We start from the raw sequence: 23744 nt of genomic DNA, 5'->3' as shown, positions 1-23744 counted from the left end.
TTTCATGCTTTTCTGTTCAGCCATGAGAAAAATCAGCTATTGTAAGACTTCAGATAAAATTGTGAGTGTTGGCAGCAATCTCTTTGTGCCATGGGGTTGCCCCACCCCTCCCGGCACTGCCCTGTTAGCTGCGTCACAGCTGGGTGTGGTTTGAAAAAGCCTAGGGGAATGCAAAATGAAAGTAAACAGGTTATTGGGGATGCTGCTTGTAGCCAGCTCTAGAGAGAGAGGCTCTGCTGTGTGAGGGATTGGACTGTCTTAAAGGATTTTGAGACAATGCAGTCTTACAGCTTTTATTTGGATAGCCCTGATGCTATACTAAATGGCACCTGAAACTAAAACTTCTTCACAGGTTGTGGTCCCTAGCTGTATAGTCCACATGTAGGACATGCATGTTCCTGCATCTGGATTTTTTTTTGGCAAGCTGTGCCCTCTGGCCTGTACACGTGCCATAGCTTTCCTTGGGCTCTGAACTGAGGGCTAAAAGGGGGTTGGGCAAATGCCTCTCCAGTTTCCCATTCTTACCTCAAGTAAAACAGTCTGCTGCAGAGGGGACAAAGGGCAGGTAAAATGGAGTATAGATAGGGACCACATATTACGAAGACCCTCCAGTTAGAGGTGAGTAACCTCTATTTCTTCTTAAAGTGATGGTCTCTATGTGTGTGCTGCACATGGGAGATTAACAAGAAGTAGTCATACAGCAGATTGGTACAAGGATTCAGAAGAGATAACTGACTGTAGCACTGTATCCACAGCTGGTAACTGGATCCGAGTGTAATGTCTCATACAGGCATGAAGAGAGCTCCAAGCGGTTGCCATACATAGCATCTAGGCTACATCACGTAATGGAGAAGATTGACTGCTCCAGGTACATCTTCCAGTGTGTTGTTTTGTGCATGTGTGAAATGGCACATTCCACGGTCAACATCAACCCCAGAACTCCTCCTGAGCCTCACCGTAGTAAGGAAGGTTGACAGGAAGAGTGCTCCCATTGACCTGCCATGAAGGCAGGCACTGAAGTTGACAGCTGCAAAGTCGATGTTTGGTATACATTTGGCATACCAAAACTGCATAACGGCCATCGACCTTCAAGGTAAGTCTAGATATAACCCAAGAGAGGTATCTCTCTCAGTTATGGAGCTGAAGGAACTTGCCCTCCAATGGAATAAACCCTGGTGCTCTCTGTTTGGAGGGGGAAAATGAGTTAGTTGAGAACTGTGACTGAAGGCACCCCTGTGTTCATACCCTATACCTATACACTTCTTGTAATAAACATGGTATAAGATAGGCCTGATGGGAGGGGATCTGATCTGACAGTTTGGCCAGCTCTGTCACTGGGAATACATGGTAAGGATTTTAACTTTTACCAAGTTGAGTTTGGTATATTTCAATTACAAGAAAGTGTTTTATCTTTATTTCTCTTGCACCCATTTCTGCCTTTAACACCTTGTTTTTGTAGTCATTTAAAAATCTCTCTCTTTGTAATTAAGTTTACTTGTTTTATTCTTTAAACGTAGCATTTTATTAGTTTTGATTACACCAAATTGTTTGGGTAACTCCAACTCAAGTAGTAAATTGTTGTATACAGTAAAAGCCCGAGTTACACGGTACTGCAACCCCTACATAACTCAAATTCTCACGCAAGTCAGGGTGGGGAGCCGTTGGCTGTGGAAGTGGATGGGAGCAGTAGGAACTCTTAATTCTGACCCTCTACCATCTGAGCAAACATTGGAACTGTCAGCTCCATACCTTTGTGTACCTTTTTCTCCCGTCAGAAAGTTTTACTCAGGCCTAAATACTTAACACCTACGTGCACTTGCTTCTTCCTGACTTCCATCTTTTCTCTTTGGGACAGTTTTAGCTGAAGATCACCTCTCCTTATATGGGAATGCTGCTTGCTCCCCTATGAGCCCTCTTCTGTAGCCTTTACAGTCTTGGCTTCTGTTTCAGAGCTAATGTTCAGAGGGGAGCTGTATGACAGGGAGCAATCTCTGGCTTGGATCTGATTGGGGCTTCATTGCCTTTTTTTGTGAAAAATGCTATTTGAGTCTTGGGTGTCCCAGTCGTCACAAGTTCTGGGAAAAAAGAGCAGCAGATGCTCTGCACGTGGAAAAAAATATTAGCTTTCCCCAGGCAGAAGAGACAAATGCTGATGTTCATCACTCACCGAAAAGGAGTAAGGGCAAGAAACACAATATTTGTATCCCAGAATCCAGGACATAGCCCCAGACTTCTTGGGATGGGGGACAGGAAGTTCTGGATGGGGGGAAGAGAGTGGGGGTACATCTACACTTATTGGAAGATTGATACACTGATTGTCAATCTTCTGGAGTTCAATTTATCACATCTGGTTGAGCTGTGCTAAATTGAACTTGTCATAGTGCCACTGTCAACCCTGGTACTCTCCTAGTGTAGACCTGGCATAACTAAAACCCACTAACTATACTACGTTGCCTGTACTATTAGAAAAGCAACAACAATAAGAACTACTGGAACCATATAAAATGCCTTACAGCTATGACACAGTAAAAATAGGAACTAAGGACACCAAAACTTCCAACTCAAGTCACCTGGTGACAAGACAGAACTGGAGAGCTGTCAGCCTGAACCACATTTTATGCCCTGTGTTTGGAGCATGAGGAGATCTCTGTTGCATGTGTGGACCAATGGCCATGACCTGTAAAAAAAAACCCCTGGACTTGTGTACATGTGTATGTCACGTGCGGAATACACAAAGGGACCACCATTCATTACTTTCCACAAACACAGTAGAATCATATCCATGGTTTCTGACATCAAGTGCATCATATAATGAACATGTAAAGTAACAGTCTTTGGACAAATAGCTTTGCTGAGAGGATTATTTTTTTACATCAAAAACAGTTTTACTGCTCTTTCATGAATGGCAGATAGCAGGTACCCATGGCTAGATTACAGCCTGTGAACACAGTACACTATATTGTTATAGCCTAAAACAGGGCTTCCCAAAATTTATATAGTTGGGACCTGGTTTTTTTAAGTACCCTTTTTTGCGGCCCAAAAATATAAACATGTATTAGGAAAAAGAACGAAAAATTAATACATTTTCACTATTTATTATTTATTCACAATAATAATAGTACATAGTGATAATTTGTATATTTTCTAAGGGCCAATAATTTTTTCCAAGGACCGGTACTGGGCTGTAGACGACACTTTGGGAAACACTGGTCTAGAAAATACATAATAGAATGCATTAAGTGCAAAGCCTTGTTGTGGGCTGTGATTGCCCAAGAATCATTTGACATTTAGAAAGCTGCCAGGAGGTGATTTATGCTCCTCTAGGCATGTAACATGGAAGAACATAGTTGGATTTCTTGGTCCTGGCCAAAACTAATGCAGCTATCTGTCCTTTGGGTATGGTTGAAATATTGATTTAATTTCTTTGTGTGGCTCCTCCCCTTGTTCACATTATACAACAAACGGTACCCGTTCTGTTAGTCTACAGCTGCACACAATGTGATTTGGTGGGGGGGCCTAGGGAGGGAGGAAAGAAGCAAGTGGATATTATGAATTTAGCTCTTCTTCGCCAGAAAAACCAAGTGATTCAAGGAGGAGGGAAATGACGTGAACGTAAAACAGCAACAAGGAAGTCAGAATACAAAAGGCCTGACTGGGAAAGAATAGCTTCTGTGCAATAGCACAAGCTGTGTTCTGGTGAGTGAGCTTTGACACCAAGGACTGATTTATTTGAATGGAAGGTTCTACTTTAGCAAATTCATTGACATCATGTTAACATTTAGGAAGATAAAGAGGTTGGTAATAGAAAACAATAGCTGCATCCTGTGAAGGATGTATAGTAGGAATAACAACGTATTAAAACATAGTTTGGAGCCAAGAGGGTGATACCACAGAAAAAATATTAAATTCTGGTCAATTACATTAACTTACATGGATTTTGGTGATGTGGATCAACTGGACAATGGTATCTGAGGTTCCACTGAGCTTGTGGAGAAGCATTAGGATGCAGCATTTGTTGGCATACAGGAAATTGCTGAGGTTCAGTTCTGAGAAACTCTCTGGATAGTAATGGTCTTGGAAGGTCCTGAGGATTAAACACAGATGTAAGTGGTAATGGAGGTTCTAACTGCCTGATGCCCATGACATCCCAAGGCTGAGAATCATATCCAGTGTCTACAGTTGGCAGATCGAATGGTGCTCTGTTATTTGATGGCTCACGTGACTGTAAATTTTCTTGGCTTTTGTCATCAAGTGAATTCTGGGAAGCATCTGAAAAACTGTTATTTGATTTACTAGAGTTGTGTACAGTGTCAGGAGAATCAGGTGAAATCTGAGATCTCAATAGCTTATTTGTATTCTCCATAGCTAAAAGATGAGACTCAGGTGGGAGCATCTGGGCCACTGATTCAGCAGAGCTACAGGAAGGCACATCTCTTCCAGAATCCTGATGTCTTTCCCAAAGGCTGCTTTCACAGTCCTCCATTGCTACATTGTGTGGTTTAGGCTGGTGATAGTTTGCAAGTTCTGAGGATTTACAGAAATGTGACTGTTCAGCCAAGGAATTTTGAGTTGGATACGGTCTTAAAGGTACCGAATTATCTGTATTTTCAATAGAAGGTTTCAAAGCCTCTTCCAGCGAGTGTTCTGGAAATGGGGACCAGAATGCAGATTCATCAACTTCAACTGGTATGCTTCGACTTATCACAGTGCCTGAAAAAGAAAGAGCAAACAATATAAAACTATCAGCTCCTGGTTAAATTCTGGCAGTCACTATAAAGAGAAATATATCTTCAATGTTATGAGTTGAGAGGACAGAGTGAAACTTTAAAAACTCATCACTATACTATCATATTCATTAAAGACAAATCAACAACAGGAATACATCTATGCTTGCTTGACTTTTGAAGAAACATACGCAACAAGCAATAGCCTTGGACTAACCTGCTGTGGAGGCCATTTCAAGTTTTTGTGAAGACAGTGGAAATATGAATCAGCTTTCTGAAGTTTATGCCAGGATTTTCCAATAAACTGGAAGACAAAAAAATGCATCCCTATTAAAACAGGGCAGTTTCAGACAGTTAACAAATCCAGAAATAAAAATTTTGTAGCAATGATTTACCAGAAGTGCTGATTAGTGTTCTGAGAATTACGTTGCAGAAAACAGAGAAATTTAAGGGTGTTTCTGGTAGTCTGTGTTCCTGCTGAGTCTGAAAGGACAGCTTCTCTTGAGTTATTTCCAGACATACAGTTAAAGGTATTCTGATCTGAGAATTTGGTTAAATCCATTCCAGAGATGGGACCAAGGGCAGGTTTTGGATCCAGACCCAATAGAGAGGCCCCCATCCTTCTGCCGTGGGTCTACTACTCTAACTTTGTCAGCCAAACTAAGGAATATTGAGCCAAATGTAATGACTAAAGCCAGTATCCAATTGCTGGTTCTTATTTCATCCAAACCAGTTCATCTATTTTATTATATTAAATGGACACTTAACTCAGCTTACTGGAAGTTTACAGACTTTCTGAAATTTTTGTTTCTCCGTGCCTTAAATAGTGAGTCTGTTCTGGTCTGGCTATGGTCTGAAGAAGTGGATCTGTCCCACGAAAGCTCACCTAATAAACTATTTTGTTAGTCTTTAAAGTGCTACTTGACTGCTTTTTTGTTTTGATAGTATATAGACTAGCACGGCTCCCTCTGTGTTACTGTTGTTTTTCTTCACATTCCTTTTCTTCTGTTCCTAATATAACATTGTCATCCACTACTAGCATAGCAGCCCAATTCAAAACATGCATTATTACTATACCAACTTTTGGGAATAAGAACTTTGCAAAACCTTCTTTCCATGCTCAACCTAAAGTTAGCCAAAAGAATATTGATTCCTGGAGAGCGTGTCCACTCTCAATTGGCCTTGAGTATTTCAGAGTGGGCCTCAGGAGGCTTTCTTTGAAATTGTAATATAAACAAAAGTCAAATGAAGCTATGTAACTCAACTGCTTATAAAAGGCTGTAACAACCAATAAGCTACTGGGTAATGGGCTGATTAAAAAGAAAATTTTCTATATAGATCCTGCACTCATCACTTCCAAGAGATCGACTGAGAGGTATGAATAATATGCACCTTGCCCTTTATAGTTTTACTTCTGCTCCGTTGAAAGAAGTCAGAACCCAAACTAGCACAATTAAGAAAGATGACTGGGACAAGAACTCATAGCAAAGCAAATGACAACATTGCCAACAACAGAATTGGCTTAAAAGCCTTAATAATCACAAAGATAAAGCATTAAAGAGTTTCCAGTAAACAAAGAAGAATTTACTTCATTTATAATATTCAGTAACTAGTACCTTAAATAGAAAGCTGTACATAAAAAGTATGTCCCAATGAATGAAGAATTCAAAACAATCAGGCAAGGTCATTAAGAATATCATGGTCTGTGTCTGACTGAAAATGGTCTCAACTTCATTCTTCAGCTGCTCTTTATCCAAAAAATATGTGACATTAATTCGAACAAATAAAAACATTTTACAGCTCATTCTTAGGCAAACTGGCAAAAGCAATCACAAGTTCCAGTTCATCTGCTCTAAAATATCCCCACAAGTCTTGTTCTTGTGCAGTAACATAAAGGAAACAATACCATGTAAAACTGAAGCACACCCAATTTTAGTTTCCTCAGAGGAAGGTCCATGTTAAAGGGATGTACATGTAATCAGAGTTCTGGTAGATTTCAGCTCTTAACTTTCACATTTTCAAAAGCAACCATTTCAGAGAGTATATTACCTTAGTAAGGCTTGGGAGCCAATGTGATTAAAAATCCACACAAGGCATAGCCACAAGGAACACCCCCGCTCCAATTTGGAGATTATAGGATAGATACTGGGATGCTTTGTGGCCTGTGTGTAATGTGAGTGTATTACATAGTCCAATCCCTACTTGTATGCTCCTTGTTGATCAGGTTTTTGGGTTTTTCTGCACAGAGTAATTTACTGCCATAGTTGTATACATAGTTTATAGCTATAGTGCTGGATTTTTGCAGTATAACTATGCTGGTAACTTTCTGAATGTAGGCAAGCTCTCAGAGCAATTATGGGGTGGCACTAACACACTGCATACGTGGCTGCTTTGCCAGACACAGGCTAGAGGACAAAGTGCAGTGTTAGGTAGACTCCTTTTTATTGCAGACACCCATGCTTGAAATCCAGCCAGTAAACTCACTGACATCATACATTTTTGTCCTGTGGTTTGTGCCCATTTTCCCCTAAGCCATACACATGTCATTGCCGCTGTTAGCCAAGTCAGTGCCCTATAACAGTAATAATGCATGTGCCTGTAAAGGGAAAACATTGAGTTCTCATAACTGGACCAGGATTAAGATGGGGACTGGCTTTGCAGCAGCAAGGAAGTGATAGTTGCCTGGGAATGTTAATTATATCACTGCTCCCCATTGTTATTGCACTGTGATCACATGACTTGCTACAGTCTCAATTAAAGCTGGGCTTAACATCAGTGTTCAGGCACCTAAAGCTGCAGATGGGTTCCTAGTGTGTATCTGTGTGCGCACACACACACACACACACACACACACACACACACACACACACACACACACACACACACACACACACACACACACACACACACACACACACCCCCCCCTTAAGAAGGTTAGTTGGTAATTCCCATTGAAAGAAATTGCTTGTCTGCATATTTGGGCATCTAAATACCTTTGTAAATCCCACCTGCAAATCATAAAGTGAAGTGTAAAGGGAATTAACATTCTAGCAGCAAATTACATAAAAATAAACAGAAAAAAGTCCCATTAACAGCCCTGTCTCCTCTTCTTCCTTCCTCTCCCCACACTCAAAGTTTTGTAACATGAATTAACTTAGTAAATAGGCTTGGAGAGCCAATCTTAAGCAAGCTGGCGGGGAGTGGCTCAAGTGTTTGTGACCAAACTCTTCCAAGCTTCCTTGCAACAGTTCCCAGACTGAGAGAAGTTCTTCCATTTCTCCTGCCAGCTAAATGGAACATTCCAAAGCCAAGGAATGCCGACTGTGCTGTTGAACCAGTTATGGACAGTGACGTTCACAATGAAACAACTGCATGATAGGCTTGTTCTGGACACAAGTTGTTTTGGATGTCGCTGGGGAGTTGTGGGGAACAAAATAAGTGGAACGAGAGGAGGGGAGCAGACAATAAAGCTAGGCCCGAATTGCAGAGTTCAATAGCAGGGCCAAACTCTCTGAATATTCAATAAAGTTTGTAGCTCGGGTTTAGCCTCAGGTCCCTCCTTACAGTTTAAGGATTTCATGATCAACCACAGAGCATTTTATGTGTTTCCCAGTTCAAAGGCCAAGATTCAGATTCCAAAAGAATACCTCCGCCAGCCTGGCTTTGATTAGACAATTTCTGACAAGGGAAGAGGTGAGAAATTTGAAAGAAAAGGTGTTCCCATTCTCTTCAAGAGAGCTCTGCGAATTGAAGAGAAATTCGATTAAAGTCATATTTTTGTATGTTAATCAATAGGGACAAGGGAGACCCCTCTTCACGTGCAAAATTCCACGAACTTGGTAAGTAGGGGGATGTAAATTAACTCATGCTTTAGACAGGCACAAAGGGTTGGACAGGAATATAGTGCAGTGATTTATGATAGTAGCCTGGGACTCAACAGAATGGGATTCAATTTCCTGATCTACCATAGACTTCCTCTGTGAGCCTGAGTCTCAGTTTCTCACTGCCTATGTTCCCCATCCATGAAATGGGGGTAACTGTATTTCCTAACTCATATGGTTTTGAGAGAATACATATGTTAAGGATTTGAGGTGCTCAGATACTATAGTAAAGGGACCATGTAAGGATTAAATATATAAATACTCTATTGAAAGATCTGGAAACTTGGACAAATGATTAGGGAGAAAGACTAAAAATATTACTTGATACACAGGGACATAATTAGGAAGGCCAAAGCACAACTGGAATTGCAGGTAGCAAGGGATGTGAAGGAGAGCAAGAAGGGTTTCTACAGGGATGTTAGCAATAAGGTGGCAGGGAAGGTGTGGGACCCTTACTGAATGGGGAAGGCAATCTAGTGACAGATGATGTGAAAAAAGCGGAAGTACTTAATGCTTTTTTTTGTCACTTGTGAGGCCACATCTCAAATATTGCATCCAGTTTAGGGCCCCCTTCTACACGAAGGACATGGACAAACTGGAGAAAATCCAGCACAGGGCAACAACAGTGATTAGGAGGCTGGGGTGTATGAGTTATGAGGAGAGACTGACAGAAATAGACTTATTTAGTCTTCAAAAGGGCATAAGGATGGGAGATTTGATAGCAGTCTTCTACTACCTGTAGGGAGGTTCCAAAGAGGATGTTATAGGCTGTTCTCAGTGGTGGCAGATGACAGAACAAGAAGCAATGGTTTCACATTGCAGTGAGGGGAGGTCTAGATTCACGATGGGGAAAACTTATTTTACTAGAAGGATGGTGAAGCACTGGAAAGGGTTACCTGGGGAGGTGGTGGATTCTCCATCCTTAGAGGTTTTTAAGGCCTGGCTGGTATAATTTAGTAGAGGGCTGGTCTTGCTTTGAGCAGGGGGGTTGACTACATGACCTCCCAAGGTTTCTTCCAACCCTAATCTTCTATGATTCTATGAAAGATTGGATGCAACCCTCCTAAAACTAAGTGAAGTCAGGCCCAAGCCTTTTCAGCAGTATGCAGCATAAATGGATGAGCCATTTAGGACTTATGACCAAATGACCAGGGTCAAAGGAAATCTAGGTTGAACAGTTTGTCTTTTGCTTTGCTAACCGTGTTTAGAAGAACTCAGTGTTGACATCTATGTCACCAACGGGTACATTCCATAATGAAAGAAGGAACATCAGGCCATGTTCAAAAGGTGGATTTATACACTCTGAGGCTGTTTCTTTTGCATGTCTTCTGGGAAGCATGTAGCATACATTTAATTTCAATTAAATAAGCACAGAAACAGTTTCCTTGCCTTGTTAAATAATCTTTTCTCAAAGTTCCTCTCTTTTTTCAGTAGTTTATGTTTATCACAGTACTGTGTTGTATTTGTATTTGGTTTTTTTTTTTTTGGTCTCTACCGCTGTCTGACTGTGTACTTCCATTTCCAAATGAGGTATGTGGCTGACCAGTCAGTTCACAACTTTTGCGTTCCTATCTCTGAGGTTCTATTGTATGAAAGTGTTCTCTTTCAGTGCTGACATGTTTTAGTTTTTCACTTTTCTTACATATTGTTTTCAGCCAGCACAAGGATTGTGTGTCTCGCTCTAATGGGAAGGCCTTACCTGTACTGTAAAATACCCTCCTTGTTTTTCAGAGCTAGGGTAGCTACACAGTGCAAGTGCCTTTCTCCTTACCTGGCCAGTGGAAGTGGAAGGGAAAGTGCAATCAGGAGGCTGATGGAAATATAACCTCTGTTTAGCCAGGAGAAAAGTGAGAGGGGGCTGACAGGAGTTGTAGTCCCCTGCTTTACAGACCCATCATAACACCTTCTGAAAATCAGGTTACTTTAAGCAGTCTCCCCCTGGACATACAAAAAGATCACTGGATACTTTTGAAAATCTCAACCCAGGACTATAATCAAGGGTAGCAGATTCCATGCATGTCCATGGTCTAAAAAAGGAGCAACAATATAGTGTGTATTCCTACTGGGGCTTTATCAAATCGGAGCTTCAGCATTAGATAAAAATTACCGCAGTGTGGTATTTGCAGTACATGCTGAAATTCTGTCAGCATCAGTATTAGCTAATCTTATCTTAGATACCCAGAATTTTATATAAGGAAACAGAATCAATACAGCACCACATGAAGCATGAGTCCCTTACTTAAGGCATGCCTTTAAAAAGTAAGATTTTTCAGGGCAGCAACGCTGCTATGTGCTTGGGGCATTTTCCCCCACAAGTTCAGTGACATTTACTTCTGGTGACTGCTAGATACAATCTAAAACAACGGCCATATTATTTAACATGTAGTTAATGGTGCTAAACGACAACAACATGTCTGCATGTCACATCAATAACACAATGTAAGCTTTTGAAAACAAGGAAATTAATAGTTGACAACACAAATATTGAACTGCCTGCAAAATAAGCACACACCTGCATATGCACTATAATGGAAAGCATGCTTTATCGAAACATACTCATAACTTTGACCACTGAGTTACCAATTTGATTATAATTTTGTTTGCTTTACTGCTATGGCAAAAGATCTTCTTTATGAGATGATTTTAAGTGGACTACAGCCAACATAGGGCTGACTGGTATTCTTCAGGCACAGCCCAGATAGGGTGGAGTACATTGCTGCCAGAGAAAAACGCCAAGGCACTGTGGCTTAGAAATGGACTGCCTCCTGAAGCGTTCCATTGAATGGGGGTCTGCAGACAGCACCATTCATCACACTGGCTGGTGCACGGGGGGACCAACATAGCCACAGAGCCCCCTAACTCTCCAGTCCTCTGTCCTTTAAGAGTGGGGCTGTATTTCCATGGGAGGTAGCTAGGGTGCTGTCCTGTACTTTCTTGAGGCCAGGACTTGGAACTGTGCTTGATTCTTATGTTCCACTGAAGAGGTAGCAACATGTTGCCTTGCAGCTGGAGGAAGACTAAGATATCAAGTCAGAATTTGAAACCATCGCACTATTAGAACACCATGTTAATGACAAAGGATCTTGATGAACTTGCGGAAACATATGCCTTTTGCTGCCAAGCATAAATGGCAATTTCCAGGCTAAATCCATTTTCCAAGTCAAAGTTGTGAGGGTACGAAAATAGGGCACGATACTGGAAGCTGGTTTCAAACTTAACTGTGGAACGACAACCACATCGCTCTAATGGTGTGGGTGCTGGAAAGACTCTGGGTGCACTGGGTCACCACAAGGCCAGGCACTACACATTGACCTCAGGCTAAAACTAGCAGATATCTCCCTGGGGTCTTGTCTCAGACTTCTCCTCCAACATGTTTACTGATGAAAATTCCCCTGTGATACCCCCCCAAAGGGTCACCAGCCCTCAGTGCGTGCCTATGCATAAGCTCCAGCACCTTCTGCCCAATGCAGCAGCCTACCTTCCAAAGCAGGGCAGCATCCCATAAGAGTTGCCACATGTCCCATTTGGTTCTCAAAGGCAAACACAGCCTAAAAGAACTTGAGCTTCCAACACTTATACAGAGTATATTGAAGAGCACTCTGGCTGCCAGAAGCCAGCATCAGAACCACTGTGCCTCAGTTCAGCCCTGACACAGACTTCAGCCTGATCACAGGTGCTCCACAGAGCTCCTCACAGCTGAGAGGCCAACAGGGGAATAGTGCTTTGGTCCCTAAGAGAACCCTTTGTGCCAGGCTGCCTGACCTGGAGCCTGACTCATTCAGGTAAGATGATGGCATAGAAGATCCTGGGTAGATAAATGTACCTCTGAGTCAAACCTGCTAGCTTGGAGACTTTCAGATTCGAGGGCTGTTGTGACCTGGTGCACAGGACCGCAAAGCCACTAACTCAAGCTTGACACAGTTGCTCCTCTATGATGCTAGAAGAAAAGGATGTCTGCTGTTACACCACCCATCTCTAGTCAGGTGGCGAGCGGGAGAAGAGAGTGAAGGTTTAGGGCTTCTGTTCTCCCCCTTCTGAGTTCAGGTTCTCACAAATGTGGAGGGCAAGGCCCCCTCTATTTCAAACGCAGGGGGTGGATACTCCCCCTCACCTCCGGCACTCAGCCTTAACACAGTAATCAAAGTGCCCTCAGTCACTCTTTGTACCCAATCCTCATAGCAAGTGTGATGGAGTGAGGGGGGTGCATGTGTGAGTCAGGCTGGATGTCTGAGACAAGCAGAGCAGTTCCCAGTGGCTAAGGATGACCCTGGGGCTACAACTGGCAGGTAACACCTCTGCCTTGAACAAAGAGGAGGGAGGAGCTGAGCTGGTTTTTGAATCGGAGGCAGCAGTTAGAGGCTAGGGGAAGAGAGAGTTGGAAGGCAGCCAGCCGGAGGAGGGGGAAAGCTACACCCCAGAGGGGCACCCCTCGGGCTCTTCTCCTCAGGACGGGTTGGAAGGACTGTCTCCGGCTGCTGTAATGTCGCTTCTGTGAGAAACTGGGCATCTGTTGCCTAATAAACCTCCTGTTGTACCTGCTGAGTGAGAGTCACTCCTGCCAGCGGACGGGGTGCAGTGCAGGGGGACCCCTGAACCCCATCACAGCAAGGCACACTGAAAATAAAAGACATTTCCTCTCAAGCACATGGCCCTCAAAAGTGCTTGAATCACCTAAGGCACAACTGCCACACAACACTGTTGTTTTCTGACATTGCTTAGGATCATCATGTCACGATTAATTGTGCTCAGTTCTGCTTCATCTGTCTGAAATTCCTTTTCTTTGCTTCCAGACAATAATCGTCAAAACAATTCGAACCTCTCTAGTTTGGCACTCTTGTCTGGCAACATCCATAATCCAGCATGATTTTGGTTAGCTGGATGACCAGTTATCATAGGTGCAGCCAAGTTTCCTGTGGTCCCATAAAGTTTGTTTACAGCCACTGGTCCTTCCTCTCAGTGTTCTGTGCTGTTATTTAGCTGTAATTTACCCCAAAATGTCTTCTAAGAGCTCAGTAAGCAGTGGAAGTGTTGGTAATGCTGCTAGGCAATATTCACCTCCCATGGTTTGGCAAATTCTCTGGTTTGGCATCTGAGAGTTCTCGACTAGAGATGTTCAACCTATAGTAGTTTGAAAAACTTAATGAATTCCCAAAGCCAAGCACATTGAGAGAAGTGGCATGGATAATGCTGAATGCACTTAAGGCCTCATGCTAAATGTGCTGGAGACACACAAAAGATGATGGCAGGAAGAATGGGGGTCCTAGCAACCTTTTTCCCCATTCTCCAGTGGCACTGTTTGTCTGGGGAGTGGGAAGCATGTCATTATTTCCTTGCAAAAAGTCAGTAAATTCTCTACCTAACAGCTTGTTATTGCTACAATGGATTGCTGCTTCCACTACACCAGCAAATCTGCCTAATCTATATGAAGCTTATACTAGCTGCCAGTTTCTTGAGCAAATTTGACTACATTAGCAAAAGCCCAGTTTTGTTGGCATCATTGGGCCTTATCCGAGTGCATATTCCAGCACAACCATGTTGGGAAAACTCCACCTTCCTGACAGGATGATGCCCCTATACATTTTTATGTAGCTCAGGAGACACCTTGATTTGGCACTTCCGAGCAACCGGCTGCAGCTGTAAGGCAGGGTGCGTGGGGACATATTGCCTATTCTCACTAGCCAGCAAATGGGAGTGAGAAATGCCAGATTGACTCATGTGAAAAGGAAGTTAACATATCAGTTATACGCTGTTTTTTTAAAATTAATAGCAGATCACTTGCAATCTGTTCTGATATAAACATTGGGTTGGAAGGGTTTTATCTCGGGCTATAATCACATTTCTTCATTGTTTTCCATAACGATCCTCTCCTCGGCCTTTTGGGCAAATCCCAGATTACTGGTAAGAACCCCTGATTACTGCAGAACAGGCAGGGAGGCGTGGGCCAGAGTGGCAGACACTGCAAAATCACGGTGTTCCCATGGTGCCACGGTTCCTCCCAAAGCCCCAGGAAGTATCCAAAGAATGCAGGATCACTGGATGACCCCGTCAGGCAGGGGGAGATGACAAAGGGCTAGGGGGGCGAAGGCTCCTTGCAAACTACCTTCCAGTGGTACTCTCATGCAGCAGCCAACCCAAATCAGGCCGGTCACTGGCGTTTCTCAGGCAGCTCTACAAATGCTTAGGACGGCACAGAAACACTGCATACGTCATCCATTCCCAGAGGTTTTACCCAACGGCAGTCCTGTGCCAAATGTGTTATGCAAAGCAGCAGAAGTGCGGTGGGCTGGATGCTCAACTCACTCAGTCATTATTGGAAAAAAATGGCCACAATAAAAAAAGAGGTTAGAACCCAGAAAGAAAAACAAGTGGGTCAATGGTTAGTAACAAATGGTGACAAGGAGCCACAGTATCTTGGAGAGCTCTTACCTTTGGGGGCGGGGGGTAGCAGAAACGCACTCTGGCTTGACCAAGGGTAACAGCGAGTGTTGGGTTTTTCTCCTGCACACGCTTTTCCTGTGGATCGCTGCTTTTTTTTTTTTTTTTTCCTGTCTTTACGCTCCCACTTCTCTCTCTGGCTCTCTCAGGTAAATTGCAGAACAGGCTCTGAAGCAGGAAGTAGAACTTGTATGCAAATCAGAAGAGAAAAGCCTCAGTCTGAAAATCTCTCTGAGGGGGAGTGAATCAGTAACAGAGGCAAGCTAGTTTGACGCTAAAAAGTCCCTTGAAATGCTCCTGTCCTAAGAAGTCAGGCTACTGTTCAAACGGTACAGATAAGTAACTAGAGGGGAAATCCAATGTGATTTTCAAACATAATATGCATAAAAATGTTTTGCATTCTGTTTTTGGTTCTCTGTGCCTTAAATTTTAAGTCTGTTCTGGTCTGGCTGTGGTCTGAAGAAGTTGGTCTGTCCCACCAAAGCTCACCTAATAAACTATTTTGCTAGTCTTTAAAATGCTATTTGACTGCTTTTTGTTTTGCTAGTGTGTAAACTAGCAGGGCTCCCTCTCCATTACTATTCAACATAATATGCATAAGTGGAAGAAGTGTCTGATTTTTTTAAACTATTAGATGGTATATTGTCAGTGGTTAACTGCTCAAAAATCATGAGTCAGACTGCCAAAAATCAGGAGATTTCATCACAAATCATGTGATTTAAAGGTGGGCTATTTTTTTGTGTGTGTTCTGGCATTAGGAAAGTCACAGAAAAGGGAAACTAAAATGCTTGGGTTTAGAACAGGTTCCATATGAGGAGAGATTAAAGAGACTGGGACTTTTCAGTTTAGAAAAGAGGAGACAGGGGGATATGATGATAGAAGTATACAAAATCATCAGAGGTGTAGAGAGGGTGAATAAAGAAAAGTTATTTACTTGTTCCCATAATACAAGAAGTAGAGGATGCCAAATTAAATTAATGGGTTGCAGGTTTAAAACTAATAAAAGACAGTTCTTTTTCATACAGCGCACAGTCAACCTGTGGAACTTCTTGCCAAAGTAGGCTGTGAAGGCTAGGACTATAAGAGAGTTCAAAGAAGAGTTAGATAAATTCACAGAGGTTAGGTCCATAAAAGGCTATTAGCCAGGAGGTAGGAATAGTGTCCGTGGTGTTTGTCAGAGGCTGGAGATGGCTGGCAGGAGACAAATTGCTTGATCATTGTCTTCGGTCCACCCCGTCTGGGGCACCTGGTACCGGCCACTGTCAGCAGATGGGATGATGGGCTAGATGGACCTTTGGTCTGACCCAGTAATGGCCATTCTTATATTTATGCTCTAATGGTTCCTGAATCCTGAAGGTTACACTCAAGTAGCATTTTCAAATTTCTCTCCCCAGCGACGTCTAGGAACATTTTCCACAAGAAATGAAAGGTGAGATTTTTTCATGTAGTCACAGCGCTGCAGCAGCTGGGGCTTTACTCATGGCACACCTGGCAAGAGTGGGCAGTATTGCAGGACAGATTTTAGAAGCACTTGTGGTATCATCCAGTGTCTTTTTGCCAGGCAGTTTTCTTCCCAGTGCATTCTCTTGTGCTTTCTAGAGTCTACCTGAAATGTCCCAGGGAAACTGGCTTTTATCACTCCCTAACCCAGCAGACCTCACTGTCAGGCCTGTTAACTTACATTTTCCTTTCTTAGTCTCACCCCATTCCTCCTATTTACATTCCTAGGGTCCAAATTGGTGTTTTCACCTTTCCAGCACTTGTGGACTGCGATCAGGTTCCCCTGTCAAGCTGTGCATATATGGCTATTTCAGTTCAACGCTCAGCAGTCAGTTCCTCCTACTGCTTGATGGTTTTTTATTGCTCTTTCCTGAACGCCTCTCTCTCTGATCGCTATCTCCATAAAGAGGTGCCCACAACGGAATGCATTATTTAAGATGTGGCCGTAGGAGAGCCCGGAACCTCTTTTCCCCCCACCTTACGATGCCTCTGAGTACTTTCTCATTGTACATTTTGTTACCCTGATATGATGTTTCCAAGCACGTCAGTGCTTTGAGTGAGCATTGCCTACCAACCCCTAAGTCAGGCAAGTCTTTTCTGCAGCTGTGCCACACTGTATATCAATGTCTAATTTATCAATGTCTATCATCATATCCCCCCCAGTCTCCTCTTTTCTAAACTGACACAGGTCTCCTTCTGCATTACTGCTCCTCAAGTTTCTAACCTTATTTTGAAAATACTCTGGTACTCCATATCAAGGGTGAGTAAATTTTTCACATTTGGCCCCACTTTTCGTCCCTGCAATGAGCAGGGGTCCCCACCTGTCTAATGTAATCCAAATTGCTGGAATCTTTGGTCACATTCATATTACAACAAAAACAAAAACAAAAAACAAAATCAAACTTCTTCCAGCACATGTAAGAAAATAAGTAAGTACAATGTACAAGCTTTACTAATAGGTGTAGAAGTGTGAATACACATACATAAAACCAGGAATATATGCCAACATTTTAATGAACTGGATGAGCCTGAGACTGAGCAGCCAGCTGTGCTGTGCCCCCTTATGAAATTTCCACCCCCAAATGACCCCTCTCCCCACTTTGCGCACCCCTGCTCCACAGCACGAAGTGAAAGCACTGTTCCTTCTACTAACAGCACTGCAGTATTTTGGGCTGTTGTTGTAGAATACTGTAATATGTTTCCTGGAGAAGCCCATGGTGCAACAATCATTCACAAGACTGGACTGACTCTTTTAGAAGCCTGTTATTGCTGTATCTGGATTGGCAGGAAAGATTCCTGCTGAGCATTGTGTAATGCTCCCTGTCACCCCTCCCCACTACTGGGCTGAGCACGCTGCTTTTCTTCACTGTCCATATCAGCCTTACCAAGTGTCCATAACTAAACCCCTTATTTCCCTCATGGGCATTGCAGAGCAGTAATCTGAGGCCACTGAGACAAAGCCAAAATGGCTGATTGCTAATAGTTTCATCCCTTCTCCAATTAGCTTCAGGGCTATGGCTGCTCATGCCCATGGCAAACACGAGCCCTTCACTTCCCACAATCCCTAAACGTTTTGCTGCTCCAGGCAACCACCTGTTCTGCCCGTGTAGGAGAGCCAGCCTGGGATGCAAGGAACATTCCTCCCAATTTCTGCGGCATTAGTGGTGGTGCTATCAGCATGGCCTTTTAATCAGGTTAAGTTGAAAGCCATCTGTCTCTAAGTAGGACATGGTGTTTTGCTGCACGCTTATTTTTCACAGTGAAAGCCCTGCCTCTGACAGCTGTGAGCTTTGGCATTGCAAAGGCCTGTTCGCTAGTAACACTGGGCTTGCTCCGAGAAACTTCACAAATCCATAGTTTGCAAAGTGCAGCTACAGGGAGGTAATTCTTGCTTGCTGGAATAGCTGCAGCACGCTAACCACAGACACCCTCTTGGTGTAAGAGCTGGAGTTTCTAGTTTGGCATAGCCGTGAGGGTGACTCATTCAGGGCAGGTCTGGCAAATACCATATTTACTGATGTATACACCCAAGCCATTTATGCCCCAGTTTCCAGGCAAAACTTTTGGCTTACCACTAGTCAAGCAGGGAAAGAGAGGAGTCAGGCGTTCTGCTTGGGAGTCCCCTACACTACTTACTATTTACGGAAGCACTCTCTTTCATGATGCCTTAGTTGGGGAGCCTAGGGGTTGTGAGAGTAGGCTCAATTTACATGCAGCACATACAGTATGTGCTAGTATTGGCAGGAAGGAGAAGGGTTATAAGCGAGTATATACGGTAGAGCCTTGCGTGTTTATCATTGTCTAACTGGGGCAGTGAACTGTGAAGGAGACCAAAGAAAGTTTATCAATCACTCATGCAACACATTAACTAGTGCTCCAACTCAAGGGCAAGAACTTAAAAGTTATGCCTTTGTGGACCTAAATGGCACCGTCTGGGTTCAGACTATCTAGGCTGACCCTCTCCAGTCCCAACATCTAGAAAGAGCAACTAGAGATTTTCAGCAGATGATCGCTAACGTTACTAGCAGCACGTCTGACTCCAAAGGCATAAACACCAGAGCTCCCCGATCCAAACAGACTTTCAAAGCTGAAAGCAGTCTGTAGTCTGGGACTGTTTTTTTGCAGACCTGGTGTTTGTAGTTGTCAGATGACAGCCAGCTGCTGAAATGTACAAGGGAGGTTCTCACTACCAGCTGACAGCTGCCTGCTATACAAGGCAGCCTCTCTGACCCCGTGTGTAGGGAAATGAAAATAACTCAGTGTCTGGGGGCCGATTCAGGGTTTCACTGGAAATGGGCACAGATTGGCATAAGAAAAGGGACATCCAGTGTGCATGCATGGGTGCTGACATGCATGTTTGCACAGATACATACACAATGCACGTTATTAAAACGTTTTAAAGGAAATACACTTATATATTGAAATTACATTGGATCCCTGCACTCCTCAGGTTATGAGGGGAATCAGACAATCAAAACCAGCATTATGGCTTCCATGGAAACATTAGTTTAGGACCACATCATGTGAACACTTATCAGTGGTCACAATGCATACACTATTGAAATCAGTGGGACTACTCAAAGTAGCACATAGTTTGCCTGTTACTATATATTTTTAAGTTTGCGCTTAAGCTCATGAATCTATTTAATATGCATGGCCTTTTTAGGTTTTTGAATAGTAAAAAAATCTGTTTAAACTAATATCTGAGAATATGAATTTATGGCAGTGGTTAGAGCAGCCTAAAGGCTGCAGTAACCTGCTCCATGGGTTCATTTTAGTTCCCTAATCTCACTGGAGCAGAGGCACCAAACCTCCCTCTTGCTCTCTGCACTAGTGATGGGATTAATCTGGCCTAGAGATAAGTGACTTGTCCAGGGTCACACACAGCATCTGTGGCAGAACTGGAAATAGTTTCCTGGAAATAGTTTCCCACAAATCCTGAGTCCTCACGTTCCTTCCTCACAAGACCATCCTTTTGCTTACAAAATAATAGCTGGGAAAAATTCCCACTTGTCTTGGTCAAATTACAGGGCTGCTCACAGGAGGCTAATTAGGACCCCCTAAAGAAGAAACTGGAGTCTGAGATCTATTGGTGACTTCCCCAGGTGAATTATTCCAGGGGACCAGTGGGCTGAGTGTGCCTGACTGACACCAATCCAGGCTTTGTTAGCAAAATACTTTTCACTAGGACATGCCAAAGGGGAGTTTCACATCTCAGCTAAGTGGATTTCCAGTTACTCCCCCTGCCCACTGACTTCTCCACCAGCAGGCTGCTGGCTTTCTGCCTGAGAGCAGCGTGCAGCAGCTGATGAGTCTGTCTGAAGGCTGCACGTCCACTGTGTGAACAACTGCAAGGAAACGCTGGGCTACAGGGGAACCAAAACCCGAGTGCCCAGATTATACCCGTCAGCACTGCTACGTTATAGCAAAAGAGGATAGCTGGAATCACAGCTACGCACTCAGCAAAAGCAACATTTGGGTTGTGGGGCTGCGGCTGATTAGGCAAGTTGAAATGGGGAGGATGGGGCAGATGCCAAATTAGTATCTGACAAATTTTAAAGTGCTGAAAAAACTTAGATGCATTTAACAGAAACCTTCAAAAATTGGTATGTTGTGTCCTCCAGGCTTGCATGGGAAGAACTGCCAGTGTGCAGAGAGCATCAGTACTCACCCCCTGCCCCATGGCATTTAGTTGGGTAAAAGGCTTTGTTTACCTTGAATCTCTCCCCTGAGCAGCAGCACCAAGAATTCTGTATTCTGACACTGGTGGTGAAAGCTCCTGACATCTGTGCTGTGCCCCCATTAGAGTCACACGAACACCTCCAATTTTACCCCGTGAAGGGATGCAAGGAGCAGAAAACAGCTGAAAGCCTGTCAGGGAGCAGAGATTAATCCCATCAGCACTGCAGTATCCCGCCCCATAGGAGGGTAGCTTAGATTTTGACACAGTGCTCCTCACCATGGTCCTGCACGCTGGCCCCTCTTTGCTGTTTCTTTGTGGCACTGCCGAGAGCATGGCTGGCAAGGAGATGGCGGAGCCATGCATAATAGGTCATTTTACACAGCATCAGCAAACCCACAGTGGAATACCCTAGGAATCAATATTGACCCTTCTCTGCAGATTGGCAATCTGAACATGCATCCCCCTTTCAGAGGTGATGTTTGTGATCCAACCACAGGCAAATGCTCCAAATCCACAGTTTTGTCCTACCCCTTAGGACAGGGGTGAGCAAACTTTTTATGTTGGGCCTCAGTTTCCATCCCTGCAATTAGCAGCCCCTCCCCTACAACTTGCTTAATGTAATCCAAACCAACAGACATTGCGGGTATGATCATATTAAAAAAAAACCTTTTGGCATGTGAAGGAGAACAGGTCTGTAGAATGTAAAAACATTAATTGGTGTATAAATGTGAATACACGGACATACAAACAGTAAAATACTTCAACATTTTTAATGAGATGGATGAACCTGAGAGATGGGAGCTGATTGTGCTGCCTCCCCCTTATGAAATTTCCTGCCCCCCCACTGAGGGGGCCTGCCCCTCATTTTGCGTATCCCTGCCTTAAGGCATTTACATGCAGGACTCCTGGACTAGTCTCTGTTCCTTGATAGCTTGCCAAAATTCACCCCAAAGATGGCAGGATACTGCAGAAGCTTGGTCTGTTTCACTTAGTTCAGTCCTGCGAAAGCTTCTTACAAGTGGTGGCATAATCCAACTGAATATTTATTTTTAACTGAAACCGCCCAAGAGTATCAGTGCCCACCAAGGTAATATGAGTCAAGTGGTGGCAAACCCGTTCTCCTGAGGGCATCCATTGCCATCATCTCTTCTGGCTAGATGAAGAAACTCCCTTACATCTGATTCTGCATCTCAGATAATGAGCACCTGCCCCATCCTCTCCCATGACACACGTGTAGCCTGTTGGCTCCCGAAGGCCTCAATCTAGAGCTTGGAAGTTTTAACATTGCCTTCAGTGGAAGTAGGCTCTTGGCCATAATGCATTTAAAGCTGGTACCCATGCTAAGCACATGCCAAGCGGAATGTGGATGTGTCATTTTGGACTCCCTCTTATCCATATTTCTACTGTAAGAGCAGAACTTGACTGTGTTTGCGTGACAAGGCAGATGATGGAAGAATCTTTTTCATTAGGCATGGCTGGCAGACAACAAGATCTTCAACATTTGGAATATTTTTAATCCAGTAGGAAGAATATGTCATTATCAAGCACAGTTTCTTACGTTACCTACCTGATCTGTTTATTCAGAAGACCATTTAGTAACATGCTTTGGCTTCCAACCGTTCAGCTGTTTGAAGGACAGCAACCAAGTGATTGATCTCAAGATTAAAACAAAGTAACAAATTTGAGAAAATTTGTTCAGGGAGAGTTTGCTCAGCATGGTACCTTTCAGGGTTAATAGATAATTCCTTCGCTTGTCCACAGTCTGCCAGCGGCTCACCATTTTTGCACTCAGGGAAAGGGGACTGCTCTCATCCCTTTCTAGCTTATGTGAGATTCTTAGCAACATGGCTATAGAAAGGGTCTTTACAGTTTAGGCCTTTGCTTTGCTGTTTACTACTTACATCCTAGCGCACTACCTTAAAAGGAAAATAAACCAGTGCCTCAATGTTAATTTATAAGTTACTTCTAACTAATCCTCTCTTAATGATAAAACTCCCTCCTGCCATTTGTTAAAAACTTTCCCCACAGCATTATATATCCTCTTAATTAAGAACAGAAACAAACTAATACCTATTTTATTCCCTCTTGCTTCCAATTAGTCCTCCATTGATCATTACCCAACAGACGCTCGATAATTAACAGAACAAAAATACCCAAACAACAGGATATGTATTTCTTCAGAAGTGACATGTAGACTGATGAAAGTGCCACAGCCTTGCTGTGTAAAGGGGCAAGAGGCAGGGGCGGCAAAGCCTCCCACGTGGATCAAAGATACGTAGAACATAAAAAAGCTCCATAGGTACCATGCGTACACTTGATAAATACAAGTTGGGTCTACACTACAAAGTTCTGTCTACAGAAGTCACTGTTGACAGATATTTCTCAACAGAACCTCTGTCTGCAGAACACACCTACACCTAATAAGGACGCCCCCCCGTCAACACACACTGTTGACAGAGAGCGACCAGACTGCCCACCCCTCTGTTGACTGAACAGCCAACCGGAAGCTCTGAAAACAGGGCTGCCTGGTGAACTGGAAGCCCTCTCTATTGACAGAGGGACCCCGCCCCCCGCCCCCAGCGCATCTACACCATTTTTCTGTTGAGAGAATCTGTCTACAGAGGCGCTGTGCCTCAGACTTTGAAGACAGAACTCTGCTGGGGAAAAGCTCGTGTTCTGTTGACAGATTCTAGACAATGCATTTGTAGTGTGGATGCTCCCTAGTGTGTTGGCAGAAGGCCTCTTCTGTAGGTAAAACTTTGTAGTGTAGACACAGCTGCAACGTATAGGAGATTGGACAGAGTTGGGTTGCAATACCACTTAACTGGGGGAGACAGGAGCAAAAGGGAAAAACTGGCCTTTCATTTTAGAGAAGGCTTCTATCCTGCCAGGCCTTTCAAGTTTGCTTTGAAAATGGAAACCAGCTGCTTGGTTTGGTAACTTGTCACTGATTTTTCATAAAGACTATCTGGTTCTCACTACTCACCCAGGGCTGGACCTAGAGGGCTGATAGCTATGGCC

The 23744-nt window shown here is 43.5% G+C and overlaps 1 protein-coding gene across 3 annotated transcripts in view; it reads right to left on the bottom strand.

The window, feature by feature from the left end:
• TRAF3IP2 (TRAF3 interacting protein 2) overlaps positions 1 to 15144 on the bottom strand; it is a 34670-nt gene extending 19526 nt beyond the window's left edge. The window contains exons 1-4 of one of the 3 annotated variants that reach the window (XM_074990724.1): positions 15032 to 15117; positions 4942 to 5028; positions 4592 to 4710; positions 3931 to 4084 (exon numbers count right to left, since the gene is read on the bottom strand). In XM_074990724.1, coding sequence (XP_074846825.1) covers positions 3931 to 4084; positions 4592 to 4710; positions 4942 to 4957 — 289 coding nt within the window. In that variant the 5' untranslated portion in view covers positions 4958 to 5028; positions 15032 to 15117. Of the gene's footprint in view, positions 1 to 3930; positions 4711 to 4941; positions 5029 to 15031 lie in introns of all 3 variants that reach the window. The other 2 variants (XM_074990723.1, XM_074990722.1) reach the window with 2 other exon arrangements.
• Between the last annotated feature and the right edge of the window lie 8600 nt (positions 15145 to 23744).

This window comes from Carettochelys insculpta, chromosome 3 (genome assembly GCF_033958435.1).
Source record: "Carettochelys insculpta isolate YL-2023 chromosome 3, ASM3395843v1, whole genome shotgun sequence".
Classification (NCBI taxonomy): Eukaryota; Metazoa; Chordata; order Testudines; family Carettochelyidae; genus Carettochelys; species Carettochelys insculpta.
Note: the sequence above shows the minus strand (reverse complement) of the source record. Positions and strands in the feature narration are given on the sequence as shown.